This window comes from Lactuca virosa, chromosome 6 (genome assembly GCF_052849685.1).
Source record: "Lactuca virosa cultivar CGN04683 chromosome 6, Lactuca_virosa_CGN04683_v6, whole genome shotgun sequence".
Lineage (NCBI taxonomy): Eukaryota > Viridiplantae > Streptophyta > Magnoliopsida > Asterales > Asteraceae > Lactuca > Lactuca virosa.
In genome coordinates, this window is record NC_136431.1 from 71,807,742 (window position 1) to 71,825,493 (window position 17,752).

Below are 17,752 nucleotides of genomic sequence, written 5' to 3' on the forward strand. Positions count from 1 at the left end.
GGAGCCGCCCGTCCCGGGAAACGAAGTATGCTTTGGTGAGGGAGAAGCAGTCAAGTACAGGGGAAGGGGGAGAATTGAGTATTTATCCATTTTATTTCTTTTTAATGCGGTAAAGATATAAGCTATAAATTAAAAAACGATTATGAATTTTCATAAGCTTATCTAAATATAAAAACGCAAAAATAACTTAATAAGATTTTTGTGTGATTAAACGTTTAAAGATTTCCTTCAATTTTATTATTTTAAGAAGATATTATTGATAAAGAAAAAAAAAAGGAACGGGAAGTGTGTGAGGGAGAGAATTGGGGAAGATGAAGATTCTGGTGGCACCTTCCACTCTTCGATGCTCAATCAACTCAACAACTTCACTCATTCATACTTTTGATTCTAATCGATTATTGATCAACAAAAATGGCCGAATTAGTAGCAGCTTCGGAATCACGCAACAACTTTTTCCTCACTCCAAATCTCCCTCCCTCTTCTCCGCAACCTCCACTAATCGCCGCCATCTTCATCCTATCTCCGCCATGGCTTCATCCACTCAAGCTCCTTCGCAGGTTTCGATTCAAATACATCTTGATTAGCTTCATCTTATTTCTATTCTTGTTCATTTTACTGGTTGACTTGATAATAATTTTTTGCATCCTCCATATGAAAAAATTGTATCACATTGGAAGTTTCGATGTAGTGTATAAATGGAATGAGTGAGATTTACGACCAATTTTCCTAACTATGATTGTCATTGCTGTTTGATTGTCAGAGTGCTTCATCTGGTGATTCTACTGCTGACGTCTTTCAACTCATTAAAGCTCATCAGGTACTCCTAATCTCCTATGAAACAATTTCGTGTATATGTCTCTTCTGTTTCTATTCATTGTTTCAAAAAATAGTAAAATACAACTGTGTGTTTGTTTATTTGATATGCGTTTCATTTGCCATTGAAGGAAAAAGCTGCTAGACTTCCTCCCATTGAAGAGGTCAAGACTCTCCTTCATTACAGCATGCGTGGAGTCCTTTCCACCTTTTCCCAGGTCCTGCCATTATAATTCCAAATTTTTTGGATATGATCTTTTGTAGAACATCCTGTTTTACATACATGTATGGATCAATGATTGATTTTGCAGAAGCATGAAGGCTATCCATCAGGATCAATGGTTGATTTTGCATGTGATGCCAATGGATTCCCCATATTAGCAGTCAGCAGTTTAGCAGTTCATACCAAGGTTTTCAAACATGACTCAAATTTAAACTCATACAAATACAATGAATATTCCCCCTTCACATGATTGATGTTAGCTGCTTTTTGCAGGATCTCATAGCTAACCCTAAATGCTCATTGCTTGTGGCTAAAGATCCAGAAGATAGAACAGATTTAGTTATAACCATACATGGTGATACTGTTTCTGTAAGCCTAAGCCCCCACTTTCTCAAAATTCTTGTAATTTCTTTTACTAAATTCATTATTAACATTCATAATTTCATATATCTTATACAAATTTAAAGGTTCCTAATGAGGAAAGAGATGCTATGCGCACTGCATACTTAGAAAGACACCCTGATGCATTTTGGGTAAAACTTTTCATAACTTAATACATTAATTTCCTCATTTGACTTTTTTTGTTGACAAATTGACTTGGTTATGGTCAAGGTTGACTTTGGCGACTTCCAATTCTTGCGAATTGAACCGAAAGTCGTGCGATTTGTTTCTGGTGTTGCTACAGCTTTGTTAGGATCAGGAGGTTTGTTTATTTTTATTTTTAATTTACTTACAAAATTTTAAACTTTTATTTTAATTTACTAATCGATTATGATGTATTATGCAACCATTAATATCAGAATTCACAAATGAGGAGTTTAAGGCAGCAAAAGTGGATCCAATCTATAAGTTCTCTAAACCTGTCACGGTTTGTTCATTTCAAGATTTCTTTTTTTCTTTATTATTATTATTAATATTATTATCTTTTTCATTAATCAATATATAATGTGACATTTGCAGTCTCACATGAATAAAGACCATTCAGATGATACAAAACTCATGGTTCAGCACTCATTATCAGTTCCAGTGGACTTTGCATACATGTTGGATCTTGATAGCCTTGGTTTCAATGTAAAGGTGATGTTCAATTATTGATGCTCTTTTTTTTTTTTTTTTAAGTTTTAACCATAATATCAATGTGCTTTTATTATTTTACTTATAGTAGCAATGTTCTTATATCTATATATATAGGCTGGGTATCAAGGGAGAAACTTTAAGCTTAGGATTCCATTCCCTAGGCGTGCTGAAAATAGAAAGTGAGTCTCAAAATATCTTTTTAAATTATTTGTTTGAGTCGAATTCATTTATGTTTTATGTTTTTTTTTTTTAAACTTTTGTAGGGATGTGAAGACACTCATAGTTGAAATGCTTCAAGCTGCTCAGTGAACGAATCATAGTAACTGAAAGGCTTGTGGATTCTTGTTTGATGCAAGATGAATGATGTAAAAATGGTAAAGAAGACAATAATTGTTTAGGTTATAGAAATATGGATCAAAAGATTCTGTTTTGGTGAAAACAAGAAACTCTTGATGTGAATTTATTTTAAGTTATTTCAACCAAGAGGTACTTTTGGCTTGTAATTCTTGTTTTCAAGTTAGAGAGAGAATTTTAACTTATTTAATAAAATGGTGTATTGAAAATTTCAACTCCTTTACAAGAAAACAGATTTATTGCCTTCATTATTATATGTTTTACTTTTTTTGTGTTTTATGCATGTTTGCCAAAATCAAGATCCTACCTATGATTGTTTTGCAAGATCATGATCCAATCCTTCCAAAATGAATTAGTCTCCATATTTGCAAACATGATTTGTATGCATGGTACTTATTTTAACTCAATGTTGATTAAGGTGTTGATGGTGGTATCAAATTTAATTTCTTAACTAGTAACCATATTGTTGTAGATGCAAATTGAGACAATTAGGAATGAAACATTTTAAGCATAAAAAGAAACTAGATCATTGTGAGCATTTACGACTAAAGGAACAATATCACAAAGGGACTATAGAGTTAGGATTGGATCAAGGTAAAATCTTATAATCCTAGTAAAAGATCTGCGTAGAGATCTTGCTTAAACATCGGTCCAAGTGTAATTGGGAACATTTTTTGTTTGTGTGATCAAAATCAAATTCTAGATCTTAACAATCATGGTTTTATCATTTATGTATGATATAATATGTTTCCGTTATTTTTGTAGTTTCAACTTTCGAGTTCAAATGTTTCACTCAATTTTCTCTTATAGTTGTACAAATACGTTGACATCTGAATATTCTCATGTATCATTTTCCACAAAAAAAACCATCAAAGTGCTTCCCCCCCCCCCTTCCCTTCCCTTCCCTTTAATAATAAGAGCTTTTGATGAGTATAAGGATTAAGTATATCGGTAGTGTTAGGGGAACAACAAATTTTACTTGGAAAGTGGTTTATGTTAAATGATCAAGTTTCCTAACACTCTAAAATTAACCCAAAACAGAGAAACACAACAATATCAAAATCACAGCAAGTGAGAAACAGTAAAAAAACAATGATTTACGTGGTTCAACTTTTGATAAGCCTACATCCACAAAGCAACAGGGACACCATTTATTATCTAACTGTGGAGGTTACAAAAGTTCACTCAAAACACACACATACTCAATTTTCTACACACACATTTTGATCTCTATCACACGTATCTTTAACCCTCAATATGTAACTGCCTTGCAATTACTTAATGCACCCAATTTATTAACATAAATTAATATTGCTAATAAATATGCATCACTAGAAATTGAGCCATATTTATAACAATCTCCACCTTGGCGAGATTTCTACCAACACCAAATACCTCCACAAACTTCACAAAAAAAAATTCTCTGCTGCTCCAAATGAAATCAAACTGATACAATATTAGCCAAGTCTTTGCAGTGTTCAAACTTGGCTAAACCAACAACTTTAGTCAACATATCAGCTGGGTTTTCTTCGGTTGGAATCTTCTTCAAAGCAATTTTCTTTCTTTCTAAAACTTGTCTCACAAAATGAAATTTTACATTTATGTGTTTAGTTCTAGAATGATACACCTGATGTTTAGCCAAATTGGTTGCACTTTGGCTATCACAATGAAGCTCCACCTGATTTTGAACAATACCCAATTCTGCAATCAATCCTTGTAACCACAAGGCTTCTTTAATTGCCTCTGTAACAGCCATATATTCCGCCTCTGTGGTAGATAAGGCGATAGTTGCTTGTAAAGTAGATCTCCAACTAATTGGACCTTGTGCCATAGTAAACAAATAACCTGCAGTAGATCTACACTTATCTAAATCACCAGCAAAATTAGAATCAACATATCCAGCAACAAATTTTTTCTTTCCATAATCTTGTTTTTGAAAACATAAACCAACATCTCTTGTTCCATGTAAGTACCTCAAAATCCATCTTGCTGCTGTCCAATGATCTTTACCAGGATTATGCATATATCGACTCACAACTCCAATGGCTTGTGCAATATCCGGACGAGAACAGACCATAAGATACATCAATCCACCAACAAGGCTTGCAAATGGAATGTCAACCATTTCTTTCCTTTCTTCTTCAGATTTAGGACAAGATTTTGCACTAAGTTTAAAATGAGCAGCAAGAGGAGTACTTACAGACTTTGTTGATGCGTGAACATCAAACCGCATCAATAACTTTTCCAAATATTGTTTTTGAGTTAGAAATACAAGGCCTTTCTCTTTATTCCTAGTTATTTCCATTCCAAGAATCTTTTTGGCCTCACCAAGATCCTTCATCTCAAAATGATTCTTCATTTGTGCTTTCAGTTTCTCAATTTCCCCCATATTTTTTGATGCAATCAACATATCATCTACATAGAGTAATAAGTAGATGAAACTTCCATTCCGCAACTTTTTGAAGTAAACACAGTGATCATACTCACTTCTCAAATATCCAACACCTTTCATGAAACCATCAAATTTTAAATACCACTGGCGTGGTGATTGCTTCAGACCATAAAACGACTTCTGCAGATTGCACACCATTTTTTCTTTTCCTTTAACCTTGTACCCATCAGGTTGAAACATATAGATTTCTTCATATAAATCGTCGTGTAAAAATGTTGTTTTGACATCTAATTGCACCAATTCAAGGTCAAATTGTGCAACTAAAGCTAACATAACACGAATAGAATATTGCTTCACAACCGGTGAAAAAATCTCATTGTAGTCAACACCTTCTTTTTGATCATAACCCTTCGCAACGAGCCTTGCTTTGTATCTTATTTTGTTTTCATTTGGGACTTCTTTCTTTGCAAATACCCATTTGCAACCTATAGCTCGCTTTCATTCAGGTATACTAACAAGGTTCCATGTTTTGTTCTTTATAAGTGAATCCATTTCTTCATTCATAGCATGTTTCCATTCTTTATTTTCATGACTTTCACTTGCTTCATGAAAATTTGAAGGAATTTCTGAATTAACAACAGGAAATGCGAATGCAACACAATCTGTGTACCTAGCAGGTTTCCGGATACTTCTTCTTTCTCTCCCTTTTGCAATCGAATATGAGGGTTCAACATTTTCTTCATCATCTGTTTCCACATCTTCACCTTCTTCACCAAAAACAACACCTTCATTATCATTTAGGTACTCTTCAACTCTGACTTGAGTTACTTGTTGTGGATTTGAATTTTCTTGATGTGGAAAACTTATATTTTGCTTTTCAAACTCCACCTGCTGCACAGCTCTAACATCATTTTCTACATCAGTATCATGATTCTTCACTTCCAGTAAGTTCATCTCATTAAATGTCACATCTTTACTAAGAACCAATTTTTTTAATTCTGGACACCACAATCTGTATCCTTTCACACCTGTACTGAAACCAACAAATATAGCCTTTTTAGCTCTAGCATCTAGTTTAGATTCAGTCACATGGAAATAAGCATCACAGCCAAAAATACGCAAATTTTCATAATCAGCAGCATGTTTCCCGGTCCAAACTTCAATTGGTGTCTTTCCATTTATTGCTGCAGATGGTAAACTATTGACCAAGTGGCTTGCATAAAGGACTGCTTCCGCCCAAAAAGACTTGTCTAAATCAGCTTGTAATAGCATACACCTTACTTTTTCAAGAAGAGTTCTATTGAGTCGTTCAGCAACACCGGTTTGCTGTGGATTTCTTGGTACAGTAAAGTGTCTTACTATTCCTTCCTTTTTGCATACTTCATTGAATGGATCAGAAGTATACTCACCACCATTGTCGGTTCTTAAAACTTTAATTTTTCTTCTGGTTTGATTTTCAATCATATTCTTCCAATTCAAAAAAATATCTAAGACTTCATCTTTATGTTTCATTGTATACACCCAAGACTTTCTAGAAAAATCATCAATGAAGCTTACAAAGTAATGTTTACCACCCTTGGAAGCTGTTTTTGTTGGACCCCATATATCTGAGTGAATATAGTCAATGATGCCCTTGGTTTGGTGTGTTGATGTACCAAACTTTACTCTTTTTTGCTTACCTAAAACACATTGCTCACAAAAGTCTACTTTACCGGATTTTACACCTTTTAACAACCCTTTCTTTGCTAATCCTTGTAGAGCACTTTCTCCAGCATGACCGAGCCTTAAATGCCACAGCTTTGAAGTATCATAATCAACATTTTTATCACAATTAGTAGATTCTGAGACCACTGTTGCAGCACCCACAATAGTTTTTTCCTTGCAATACATACATGTTATGCTCTCTAACCGCCTTCATCTCAACCAAAGCACCTTTCTTTACCTTCATAATACCATTTGAAGATGAATAGTTGTAACCTCCAGATTCCAATGCTCCTAATGAAATCAGATTCTTTTTTAATTTAGGAACATACCACACATTTGAAAATTCTCTAATTACTCCATCATGATGCTTGAACTTCAATATTAGAAATGCAATTAATTATCGATATATTAGAGTCTATTTTTAGGTTTAAAAGAAATTTTTTAGATTGTTTCAATGATTTACGAAAAAATTTTAATTCTTGTTTATTTGTATCTAGACTTGAAAAACTCATGATTATAATTTTATAAGAACAATAATTTAGTTGTGTTTTGGATCAAAGTTACGATAAAAATTTATAGTTTTAAAAATGATAGTGATAGTAGAGTTTAACATGACTATTAATTTTTATGATGATTTTAATCATAGCGATGAACATTCATATTCATAATAATGATGATGCATGACAAATAAAGATGAGTATGGTAAATGATATGTATTAATGTAATAACATTTATAATGATGTATGATGAAAATTTTTTTTTATGAACGAACGGATGAATACTTATATTTATAATAAAAATGATAAGAACGAAACTTAGCTCTGATACCAAAATTAACGACATAACGGAATTAATAAAAAGATTAGGATATGATTATACCTGAATGATGCGTCGGGATGGATTGATGATGGATTGTATGAATGATTATATGAATATGTTTGGATAGGGCTCTGCTATTCAGAAATAGAACTATTTCAACAGAGGAAGAACTTTGAGATCAACTCAAGTCTTAAACACTCAAACTTAACTTGTTTATTTCATATGGGCAAAGGCCCTATTTATAGGCTCAAGAGAGCCGATTACATAATTGAGTTGCAATCGTTTGATTGCAATACGACATACATATTTACATTATAGCCCCCTAGACTATTGAGGGTTATACACTTTATTTCATTTCTAACCGACACTAACTTTATGACACATACAAACAATAATTATACAACGACAAATACAAATAATTCTATCGACACAATATTAATATAATCCCTTCCACATTGAAAGGACAAGTGTCTTCACTAATGGCTTTTTACGTCATTGCTTGCGTCATTCCTCCCGCTACCGAAAGGACAGATATTTCTGAATAATGTGTGCTTTGGTCATGGCTGACGTTAGTCTTCCATGAAAGGTGTTTCTTCGATATTTTCTTTACAGTGACTACAATTATGTCGTAGTGCATGCATGATGTGTTTACAAAGTTGTTTCTTGAGATCATCGGGTAATTCAGCTAGATGATGAGAAAGTTTTTCGAACGGTTGTTCGAAAGTTTCAATTGCTTTTAATGCTTCTGGAGTGATTTCACTGTCTGTTAGAGAATAGATAACAAAAGTTTTACTGGCATAATTCACTCTGGCTCTTGATTTTTGATATTTTTCGTTGCCTATGCGAGATGATGCTAGATAGACACCGGCTAGTGCAAAAATTAGATGATCTTGTGTTGGTGTTTCATGAGGTAGATCATCTTTTGTTGGTTTCGAGCCGTTGCTTATTCCCATATTTGCAAAAGTGATGCTTGGAATAAGTAATTGAGAATCTTCATCAAAAATTGGATAGCTTGAGTGCATCTTGATAAATAATCCTCGTTCTTGTTTCGCAAATCGTGTTTTATAGTTTCTGATTATGGTTTGTACAGCGGATGGAAATTCACTGATGCAGTGGAGATTGGCGCCTTCTAAATAAAGGGTGTCAATAAATCCATGGATAAAATAATCCCATAAAGTCATAGGATCTGATAAATCAGCTAGAAAAACTGCTTTGGGGCCTGGACGCCTGGCTACTGGATAAAAGCCCATCAGAGAATGGACTTCGGTGTATTGAATGAGACTATCCCATAGTTTAGCAAATTTTTGAGTAGTTGGTTTTTTCATGGCTTCTTTTTCTTTGGTTGATGGAATGGCTTCAAGGGCAATTTTTGCGTTTAATTGGTTAAGAGACTTTGGGATGGATACAGGTTTTTGTGGGGTAAAGCCGGATATGGGTTTTTGTGGTGTAAGGAGAACTGTTTTTGAACATTCGACATTATCTTTTATGACTGCTTTGTATGCTTCGTTGTATGCGGCTTCTGCTTCATTTTTTGTTTTGTAACTTTTGTGAATGTCATTTTTTCCAAGAATATATGAGCTGGCAATTCCCCAATCGTCATATATTCCTTTGTTTTCTCCATTGAAAATCACATACCATTTCTTTATGTTTTTATGATCGGCTTGAAGTGGTGGATATTCTTCTTGGTTTGGTGTCATAGGTTGTTTTTCTGTTTTATGTATTGTTTGTGACTGACTATCATCGGATGATATTCTTGAATGTCTTCTTTTGGTTGCTTTGTTGTTGAGCTGCTAGCTGCCTCTTCTTTAAATACTGAATAAGATGATAGAATTTGTAGTGTCTGCTGTAGTTGCTCTTCTTCACGATTGACTGCTTCAAGCTGTCTAATTAATGATGCTTTTTGCTCCTGCTTCTGTTTGAGCTGGTGTTATATTTGCTTCATGATTGCTTCCATGTCAATATGTCTACTGTCTGAATATTTGCGCCTTTTGGGTACCTAAATGATTGCTCATATTTGTTTGCTTTTATTATTTTAAATGATGATATGAAAATTTTCATATCAATGTATGCTTTTGGTGATATATTCATATCACTGTATGCTTTTGGTGATATTTTCATATCACTGTGTACTTTATCATTGTTTACTTCAGATGGTATTTTCGTACCAATGTATGCTTTAGCAATGTATATTTTGGATGGGTTAGATATGAGGTTTCCCTCAAGTTCTAATCCCAATAATACTTTTTCCATAGGATCATGTATATGCATCTGAATCAGAATCAGTTGTATATGCATAAATATCTATGTCTAAATCTATATCTGAATCTTCTATCGGTTCATATCCAAGATCATATGCAAATTTTAATAGGTTTGTTTCTTTTTCTTTTTTAGTCTTTTTTGGGCATTCATAAGCTTTGTGTCCGTCCTCTTAACATATCCAACATTTACAATCTTTTTTATTTGATGGGCAATAATTTGTTTTAGATTGATATTTTTGTTTATATTGTTTTCTATTTCGAAAATATTTTCTTTCTCCTTGTTTATAATATTCTTTATATTTAGGTTTATAGGTTTGTTTTTTCCAAATTTTCTTTTTATATTGTTGTCTTTTATTATCTTTACAACCATATTGATTAACTTTATTAGAAAGGATGTCACAACATAAATCAATTTTTGCGTCTTGTGTTGTTTTTTGTTCTAAGCATTTCTTTTGCATCCATGCTTTTAATATGCTTATTCGTGCTCCTAGAGTGTCTGCAATTTTATTTTGTTGTAAAGCTTCTTGAAAATCTTTTATTACACTTTGGCTTACTAATGATGGTAATTTTTGATAAAACATATCTAATGCTACCTTTTTTCTAGTGGAATCTAAATTATAATAATGTTCAGAATATTCGCATATAAACGGATCTAGATAACACATATTACAAATTCATAGATTAGTTAAATGCCATAATGATTCTAATTGAAAAGCTTCTTGTGATACTTTATCTTCAATTTGTTTTCCTATGAATTCCTGAATACATTTTTAAATGTTTCCATAGCATCAGTAGTAGCTATCATCATTGTTTCGGTTTCATCGAGAGATGAGAGAAAACGATATGCGTTACCTTGTGTTTTATGAATGATATAATTAAGAAAATGTGTTGGGTGTAAATTTCTTAATTCTTCAGTTAATTGAATTTGTGCTCCCATTTTATTACTCCATTCTTGAATTTTCGCTTCAGGATTTTGATCACAATCAATAAAAAGAATATCTGAATTTGTTGGAAATGTAAATAATTTAGGTATGTATTGAGGAGGTATTTTTTCCCATTTATTTTGTTTATTTTTAACCATTCCTTGTCTATATAAAAAATTTTCTTCTAATGAAAGTGGTCCATAAATATATTGACTTTGATAATCATCTTCAACATATGATTGTTTTCGTTTTAATCCAAAATTATTTTGTGAATTTTTATATGGATTTGAATATGGGTTTTCATCATCGGATGAAAAATTATATATTACTTATGCGTCATTATTATCTGAATTATTTTCTATTTCTATATTATTTTCTTGAATTTCGGATGGAATTTCTAATGCTGCAAATAATTTAGTTAATGTTTCTACTTTTCCTTGTAAAGTTTCCATATTAATAAATTGTGTGTATTTTGTAAATGAAATCTTTAGTTTCTTTTTATTAGTCGAGTAGTTATTATTAGTGATTTTTCTATTTTTTGAAACATATTTAACAAATTAATTTTGTTATTTTATCTTCAAGGTTTTTTATTTGTTCTTGTTTCCAATTTATACTATTATCTATTATATGTATTGCTTCAATATTAGAAATGCAATTAATTATCGATATATTAGAGTCTATTTTTAGGTTTAAAAGAAATTTTTTAGATTGTTTCAGTGTTTTACGAAAAAAAATTTAATTCTTGTTTAGTTGTATCTAGACTTGAAAAACTCATGATTATAATTCTATAAGAACAATAATTTAGTTGTGTTTTGGATCAAAGTTACGATAAAAATTTATAGTTTTAAAAATGATAGTGATAGTAGAGTTTATCATGACTATTAATTTTTATGATAATTTTAATCATAGCGATTGAACATTCATATTCATAATAATGATGATGCATGACAAATAAAGATGAGTATGATAAATGATATGTATTAATGTAATAACATTTATAATGATGTATGATGAAATTTTTTTTTTATGAACGAACGGATGAATACTTATATTTATAATAAAAATGATAAGAACGAAACTTAGCTCTGATACCAAAATTAACGACATAACGGAATTAATAAAAAGATTAGGATAAGATTATACCTGAATGATGCGTCAGGATGGATTGATGATGGATTGTATGAATGATTATATGAATATGTTTGGATAGGGCTCTGCTATTCAGAAATAGAACAACTATTTCAACAGAGGAAGAACTTTGAGATCAACTCAAGTCTTAAACACTCAAACTTAACTTGTTTATTTCATATGGGCAAAGGCCCTATTTATAGGCTCAAGAGAGTCGATTACATAATTGAGTTGCAATCGTTTGATTGCAATACGAAATACATATTTACATTATAGCCCCCTAGACTATTGAGGGTTATACACTTTATTTCCCCCCTCTCTTCCCTTCCCTTCCTTTTAATAATAAGAGCTTTTGATGAGTATAAGGATTAAGTATATCGGTAGTGTTAGGGGAACAACAAATTTTACTTGGAAAGTGGTTTAAGCATCTTATATGTACATATATCACTTAGGATGAGTTGACTTGATTGCTTCCATTCCGTTCACATGGCGGTTTTCATCCTTATAGGACAATTAATCTTAAATGCTTAAGAGATGGACTATGCAAACACATTTTATGGATCCATGTGTAATGTTCACATGTTTTTAAAATGTTGGTATTCATTGTCGGACCTATATGCACGTTTTGGATGTGATGCTACTACCTTGATTATCCATCGGACCATTGGGAGTTTATAATGAAAGGGGCTTAAGTATAGAGAACTTGGGTTAGGAATCTAAAAGCATGTGCAATGCAAGTTATTTGGTTTTAGATTTATAATTATTAAAGCTACTTATCGCCATATATCTTATAAGTACAAAATAGCTTTGAAAGTATTTTGAGATTTTGATTTTGAAATTGGATAATTGCTATTACCCAATTCTATTCAAAGGTGTAACTTCGGATTTACTTAGGCTTCACGGAGTGGGATGCGGTTTGGAACCGCGATGGTGACACGTGGCCAGGGAACACCGCCCCCAGGGTGCGGTTAGGTGCGGCCAAGACCGCAGTGCGGTCTTTGAAGACCGTGGTTTGTGATTGGTTGTTGGTGGGTGTGACCGTTGGGGGAATAAATGAATTGATTTATTTATTTATTTATTTTTTCTTTTTTGCCTTTTAAAAGTGTGGCACCACTCCCTTGGTGTGGCAAGAAACCACACTTGTGTGGTAAAAAATGACATGGCGTTGATGTGGCGGGGGAGGGAGTGCGGTTTCGGTGGCACCACACCCTCCAGCCTTACTTACTAGTATTCCGAAGCATAACATTATTATTTTGACATGTAATTTGAATACAAGATTGAAGGTTACTTGGTGAATACTAGCTTGGATATATATATATATATATATATATATATATATATATATATATATATATATATATATATATATATATATATAATGGTTTCTTTTGCACTTATGTTTTAATATAACCGTACAGTGTACATACTAAGTCACTAATATAAGTAAAATTTCAAACTTGATATGTTAAACTTTTATTTAAGCTCTCCAATTGTAACATTAGTTTGATACGATTGCATAGTTTAATTCCATCGCTACAAAAATTAAACATGAAAATATTAATTTAATTTCTGGATCAGGAATATTTAACGAAAATTAAATTGAATTCTCCTGAGGTTAAAAAAATCAAATTATCCAAAACCCAAATAACTCAAAACCTCAATTGCTGGGTGGTTGTTCAACTTTGGTTTTCTCTTTTTAAACATCCTTAACCAAGATCAATGATATTTTCTAACTATTTGGTATAACTTTCTATTTGTTAATAAACTTTATTACATACTATTAGATATTTGATTCCGTTTTCCCTTAAAAAAAATGTCATACAAAATGCTGCATCTCTTTTACAATTCTAATCTAATTGACCGATTTATTTTTTTTAAAAATTTAACCCTTAAAATACTTTTCACTTTACTTATCAAATAAAATGAATATTTTTTAGATGACAAATTAATTAATAAAACATCTATCAAATCAAACGTTGAATACTTGAATCAAGTAAAAAACAACATGAGTAGCACATCTTGTCGTGGAGATTTGAGACATTATAAAAGTAAAAAAAAAAACACATCATAAATTTCATTTGAGATATAAAATTAAAACAAAAGATATACAAAAATTCATCCAAAATAACCACATAATCAATATACATATCATTCCGAATCACTCTCCACACTTCCCATGGCCTTCAATCCCGTTGGTTTCTGCATTCAATTCACACGCCACTATTAAACACATAAATAAATCAAAAAGAATTTGACATTCGTTTTCGTTTTTAATCATTCTTGTATTATATTTATAACATTAGTTTTATAAAACAATCGATGACACAAAATATGTAAATTCATTGAAGAAGAGAAGAATATTCGTAGACATACCTTCTTCGTACTCTTCTTTTCTCTGACCTCGTATCTCTCTTGGCACATATCGGTCAACCATGCCCCTGGACTCACCAACTGCTCCATCCAACAATTACAATAATAGCAGGGGCAAATTAGTAAAAAATACGATCGATATTGTCAAAAAAAAAAAGTCAACAAAATATTGGTGTAAATAAAATAAAGCCATTTATTTAAAAAAGAAAAAGAATCTTTTCCCACAAATGGCCAAAACTTCACTCAATCATGCAATAGCAACTTGTACCACTTGCAACAAAAGTTCCGATTTTTATAAATACAAATTAATAAAAACACTTAAAAAAATGTTAAAATAATATTTTTTTGAAAAAAATAAGCCCATTTACAAGGTTTCGTGAGGACAAATTAGTAAAACTGTGAAAACGCCCAAAGATTTTTATAGTTCACAAGGACAATTTGGTAAAAGCATAACAGGCAAATAATTATATTTTAAGAGATATGGAGATGAAAAGAAAATAATCGAGGGGAAAATCTTTTTCAAGAAAAAAAAAATCAACAAAAAACGCAATAATCACTTGTACATGTTGCAGTACAAGTTGTACGTAGTTTATTTATTAAAAAAAAACACACACACAGAGAGAAAGTGAGATTAGTATGTGTTCTGTGAATAAAGAAGAAAGACGGATTATGTCGAAATGTTACTTACAAGTAAAGTTCGTTGGATGATTTTGGCCCTTTTCTTAGGTCTATGAGGAAGCTTACAACCTTTCATCGCCATGAAATCTTCTTCTTTCTCCTTGCTTGTTAACGCTATATACAGTTTTGGCCATACATGTTTGCTTTTACAACAACCTTCATCTACTCCTCCGCCGCCGTCTAGGGAGGAGACCTTCGGTTTCTCAACCATCCCCGCCGCCGCACACCCTCTTGTCGTATACTTATCCTCTTTATCGGACGACGATTTCCGGTTGCTTTCCGATCTTAGAGTCGTCGATGCCTCAGCCGTCCTGTATCCCAACACACCACAACGTTCGTAATCGATTTAACAAACACATAAATGAAATTTTACATATCCCTAGTTTCAACACCAACAAAATTTCCAGAAAAGTAAATTCTGGGAGAATAGTTCTTGTTTTAAACGTGATGATGTAAGAAATAAGAAATCCACATCTGATCTCCGTGATTTTTCTGAAAATTTCTGATGTTGTAGATTTTAGAAGATGCAGACATCAAATCCATAAGGAATATTCTGCAAATTTTGAGAAACTTTATAGTGTATGCTGAAGATTTTCAGATGTGTTGTAGGAGATAAATCGGCAAGATGCTTTACCTTGTGAGACGGGTGGATGGAGGTTGGAGAGATGGTTCTCTATTCTCATTATCGGAACTAAAAGTAACAAAATGAGAGTTGATTTTCCGGCGATTCCTACGGCGGCCGGAAACGGCAAACGATGTGTCGGCTGTATCATCTGGTTCTCTCACTCTCACACATCTAAGTCTCTTCTTATTACCCCATCTTAAAAACAAATCTGTTGTAGTTTCTGCTTGTTGTTTACATCCTCCTCTTTTATCTATTTTCTCCATCAATCAAAAGAATTTTTTTCTAAAATACAAAATTCTCAGGAATACGAGCTCTAGATTTTACAGATTCATATATAAAAAAAAACAAAGATCTGCTCGATTGTTCTTCCAAAATGTAGAGAAATTGTGCTCCGTGCGAACCTAAATCTGCAAATCGTCAGAAATAACAGTCAAAACGGGTTAAATCGAAGAACATATCACTTATCAAAGATCTGATTGTTAGAAACTCATTTGATTTGGGGTTGAGATAAGAAAAAAACTTACAGAAACGCTTACGATACCCAAAGCAACAATTCAACAACTTTATCTCATACAGAAAAGGAATAACACGTAGTTTTTGATGAATTTTGAAGATGAGGAATTATATGAATTTTTGTGGGATAATCAAAATCGCCTCCTTCGGGTACTTGATTTCTGAAGAAGAAATGGGTTTCATCTTCTTCTTCCTTGGCTTCCTTTGCAATTTATATATCTTGCACTCTGTCGTGAGATAAGTTCTGATGTGTGGTGACCCTTGGATTTGAATCAACGGTTGACGATGATCAACACATCTTCGGCTTAAAAATTGAAGGCTCCATAAGATATTTCCTCTTTTTCTATCTGGGCTTTCCTCACTTCACTTTTCACTATTACCTAATACCTAATGCGAAGCCCTCAAACAACACTCCAAGCCCATAGAGGCTATGGGTCGGGCCTACACAGACCCTTGAGATGGGCCTAAATCGGGTTATAGATTATGGGTCATGAGCTAACGCTCACACTTCACACAACAACAAATGAGACGAGAGGGGAAATATTATTGTTTTCTTTGTAAGTATGTCACTTAGTTTAATGTTTGTTAACTTATGTTGATCAATTAAAGTTTTTTAATTTATGCTAACAAATTTAATTTTATGTTATATTTATAGTTTTGGTTTCAAATTTATCACTTATGTTTTAATTTTTATGTCTGTAAATGGATTGATATTGATTATGAAATGAAATATTTTCTCATTGCATGTATTTATTCCTTAAGGTCAGCAATTTGAAGCAATGATCCTCTAAAATTTGAAGTTCAAGTTCAAATCTATTTGTGAACTCGATTTATAGCTAATCTTTGATATAATTTAGAATTCATATGAAACAAATTAGTTATTGTGATTAAATAAAAGCTACTAAATGTAATGCAAAATCGACCAACCGCTCATGTCATCTTACCATGGTGTCTTTAATGTTTGTTGTTAGATGTTTTCTGCAGCTATTAGCATCTTTATTTCATGTCATGGCATTGTATTTTGCATTTCAATTACATGCATTTTATTATTTTTGGGACTTATGTGCAAATTCAGTGGAACTGTATTTTTTGGTGTTTTGTAAGGGCATTTGAGGCTTTTAGCATGATTCATGGCCTACCAAAAACCTCTCATTTACTTCGAGAAAAATAGACCAAGAATGAAAAGGTAGAAAGTTTGAAAAATACAATTGTAATCGTTACACATGTCATGTATTTTATATTGTCGTGTAAATTGAGATTTGAACCAAAAATGTTGTGTACTTTGGATTTTAAACGAGTAATATGTTTTGTGTTGTAATTTCACACAATTCGTCTGAATGGTCCTCAACAATAATGGGTAGTTTTTCAATTCGGCAAAAGTTTCTTAATTGTTATTTGTTAGGTACATTTTATGCGTTGTCTACCATGTTTTATATGCCTTTTATCATCATTTTATATACATAATCATGCATTGTAAACATCTTGGAATTGTACACATAATGTTATGTTTTAGTTTACTTTGGGTTTTATGGATTGATCTTTAGGATTTCAGAATGCAAGGAGTTGAGATCGGAAGCTTGGACTTCAGGATACTAGACAAAGAGAAGTGAATAAAAAGTTTGGATGACTAAGGGAAGAAAAAAACTTTAAGTAAAAACAAGTGACTTAGAAAACCAACTCAACATGCATGGTCATGCAACTTGTTCAATGTAGTTACATGGAAGTACAAAACAACAATGTATTTTACTGCACGGTCAAATAAGTATGTTTTTCAACAACATTTTCTTTAGTATTTAAGTAATGTGTCCATATTTTTGTTCAAAAATATTTTGTTTGTAAACCTTAAGGGTCGTATTTTCTATGGGAGGAGTGAAT

The 17,752-nt window shown here is 32.3% G+C and overlaps 3 protein-coding genes across 4 annotated transcripts; 1 reads left to right on the forward strand and 2 right to left on the reverse strand.

Annotated features, from left to right (window-relative positions):
• Positions 1–242: 242 nt before the first annotated feature.
• Positions 243–2,682, forward strand: LOC145118649 (non-canonical heme oxygenase HOZ, chloroplastic-like). The gene is made up of 11 exons (XM_079054344.1): positions 243–557; positions 761–817; positions 945–1,031; positions 1,125–1,223; positions 1,310–1,405; positions 1,504–1,569; positions 1,649–1,739; positions 1,837–1,904; positions 1,997–2,113; positions 2,228–2,292; positions 2,377–2,682. The coding sequence occupies exons 1-11, from the start codon at positions 312–314 to the stop codon at positions 2,420–2,422; spliced, it is 1,038 nt and encodes a 345-aa protein (XP_078910470.1). The 5' UTR covers positions 243–311; the 3' UTR covers positions 2,423–2,682.
• A 5,269-nt stretch (positions 2,683–7,951) lies between these two features.
• On the reverse strand, positions 7,952–9,079 carry LOC145121627 (uncharacterized). The gene is made up of 2 exons (XM_079057346.1): positions 8,926–9,079; positions 7,952–8,838 (listed from the first exon to the last, which is right to left on the reverse strand). The coding sequence occupies exons 1-2, from the start codon at positions 9,077–9,079 to the stop codon at positions 7,952–7,954; spliced, it is 1,041 nt and encodes a 346-aa protein (XP_078913472.1).
• Positions 9,080–13,740: 4,661 nt separating this feature from the next.
• LOC145120788 (uncharacterized) lies at positions 13,741–16,078 on the reverse strand. Of its 2 annotated transcripts, XM_079056583.1 has the most exons (6): positions 15,889–16,078; positions 15,374–15,771; positions 15,212–15,292; positions 14,750–15,050; positions 14,065–14,142; positions 13,741–13,890 (listed from the first exon to the last, which is right to left on the reverse strand). In XM_079056583.1, exons 2-6 carry the CDS (start codon positions 15,625–15,627, stop codon positions 13,840–13,842), a joined length of 765 nt encoding a protein of 254 aa, XP_078912709.1. In that variant the 5' UTR covers positions 15,628–15,771; positions 15,889–16,078; the 3' UTR covers positions 13,741–13,839. The 2 variants fall into 2 exon arrangements, with proteins under 2 accessions (XP_078912709.1, XP_078912710.1); XM_079056584.1 differs by lacking the exon at positions 15,212–15,292 and having other exon boundaries at positions 15,889–16,075.
• Positions 16,079–17,752: the final 1,674 nt, after the last annotated feature.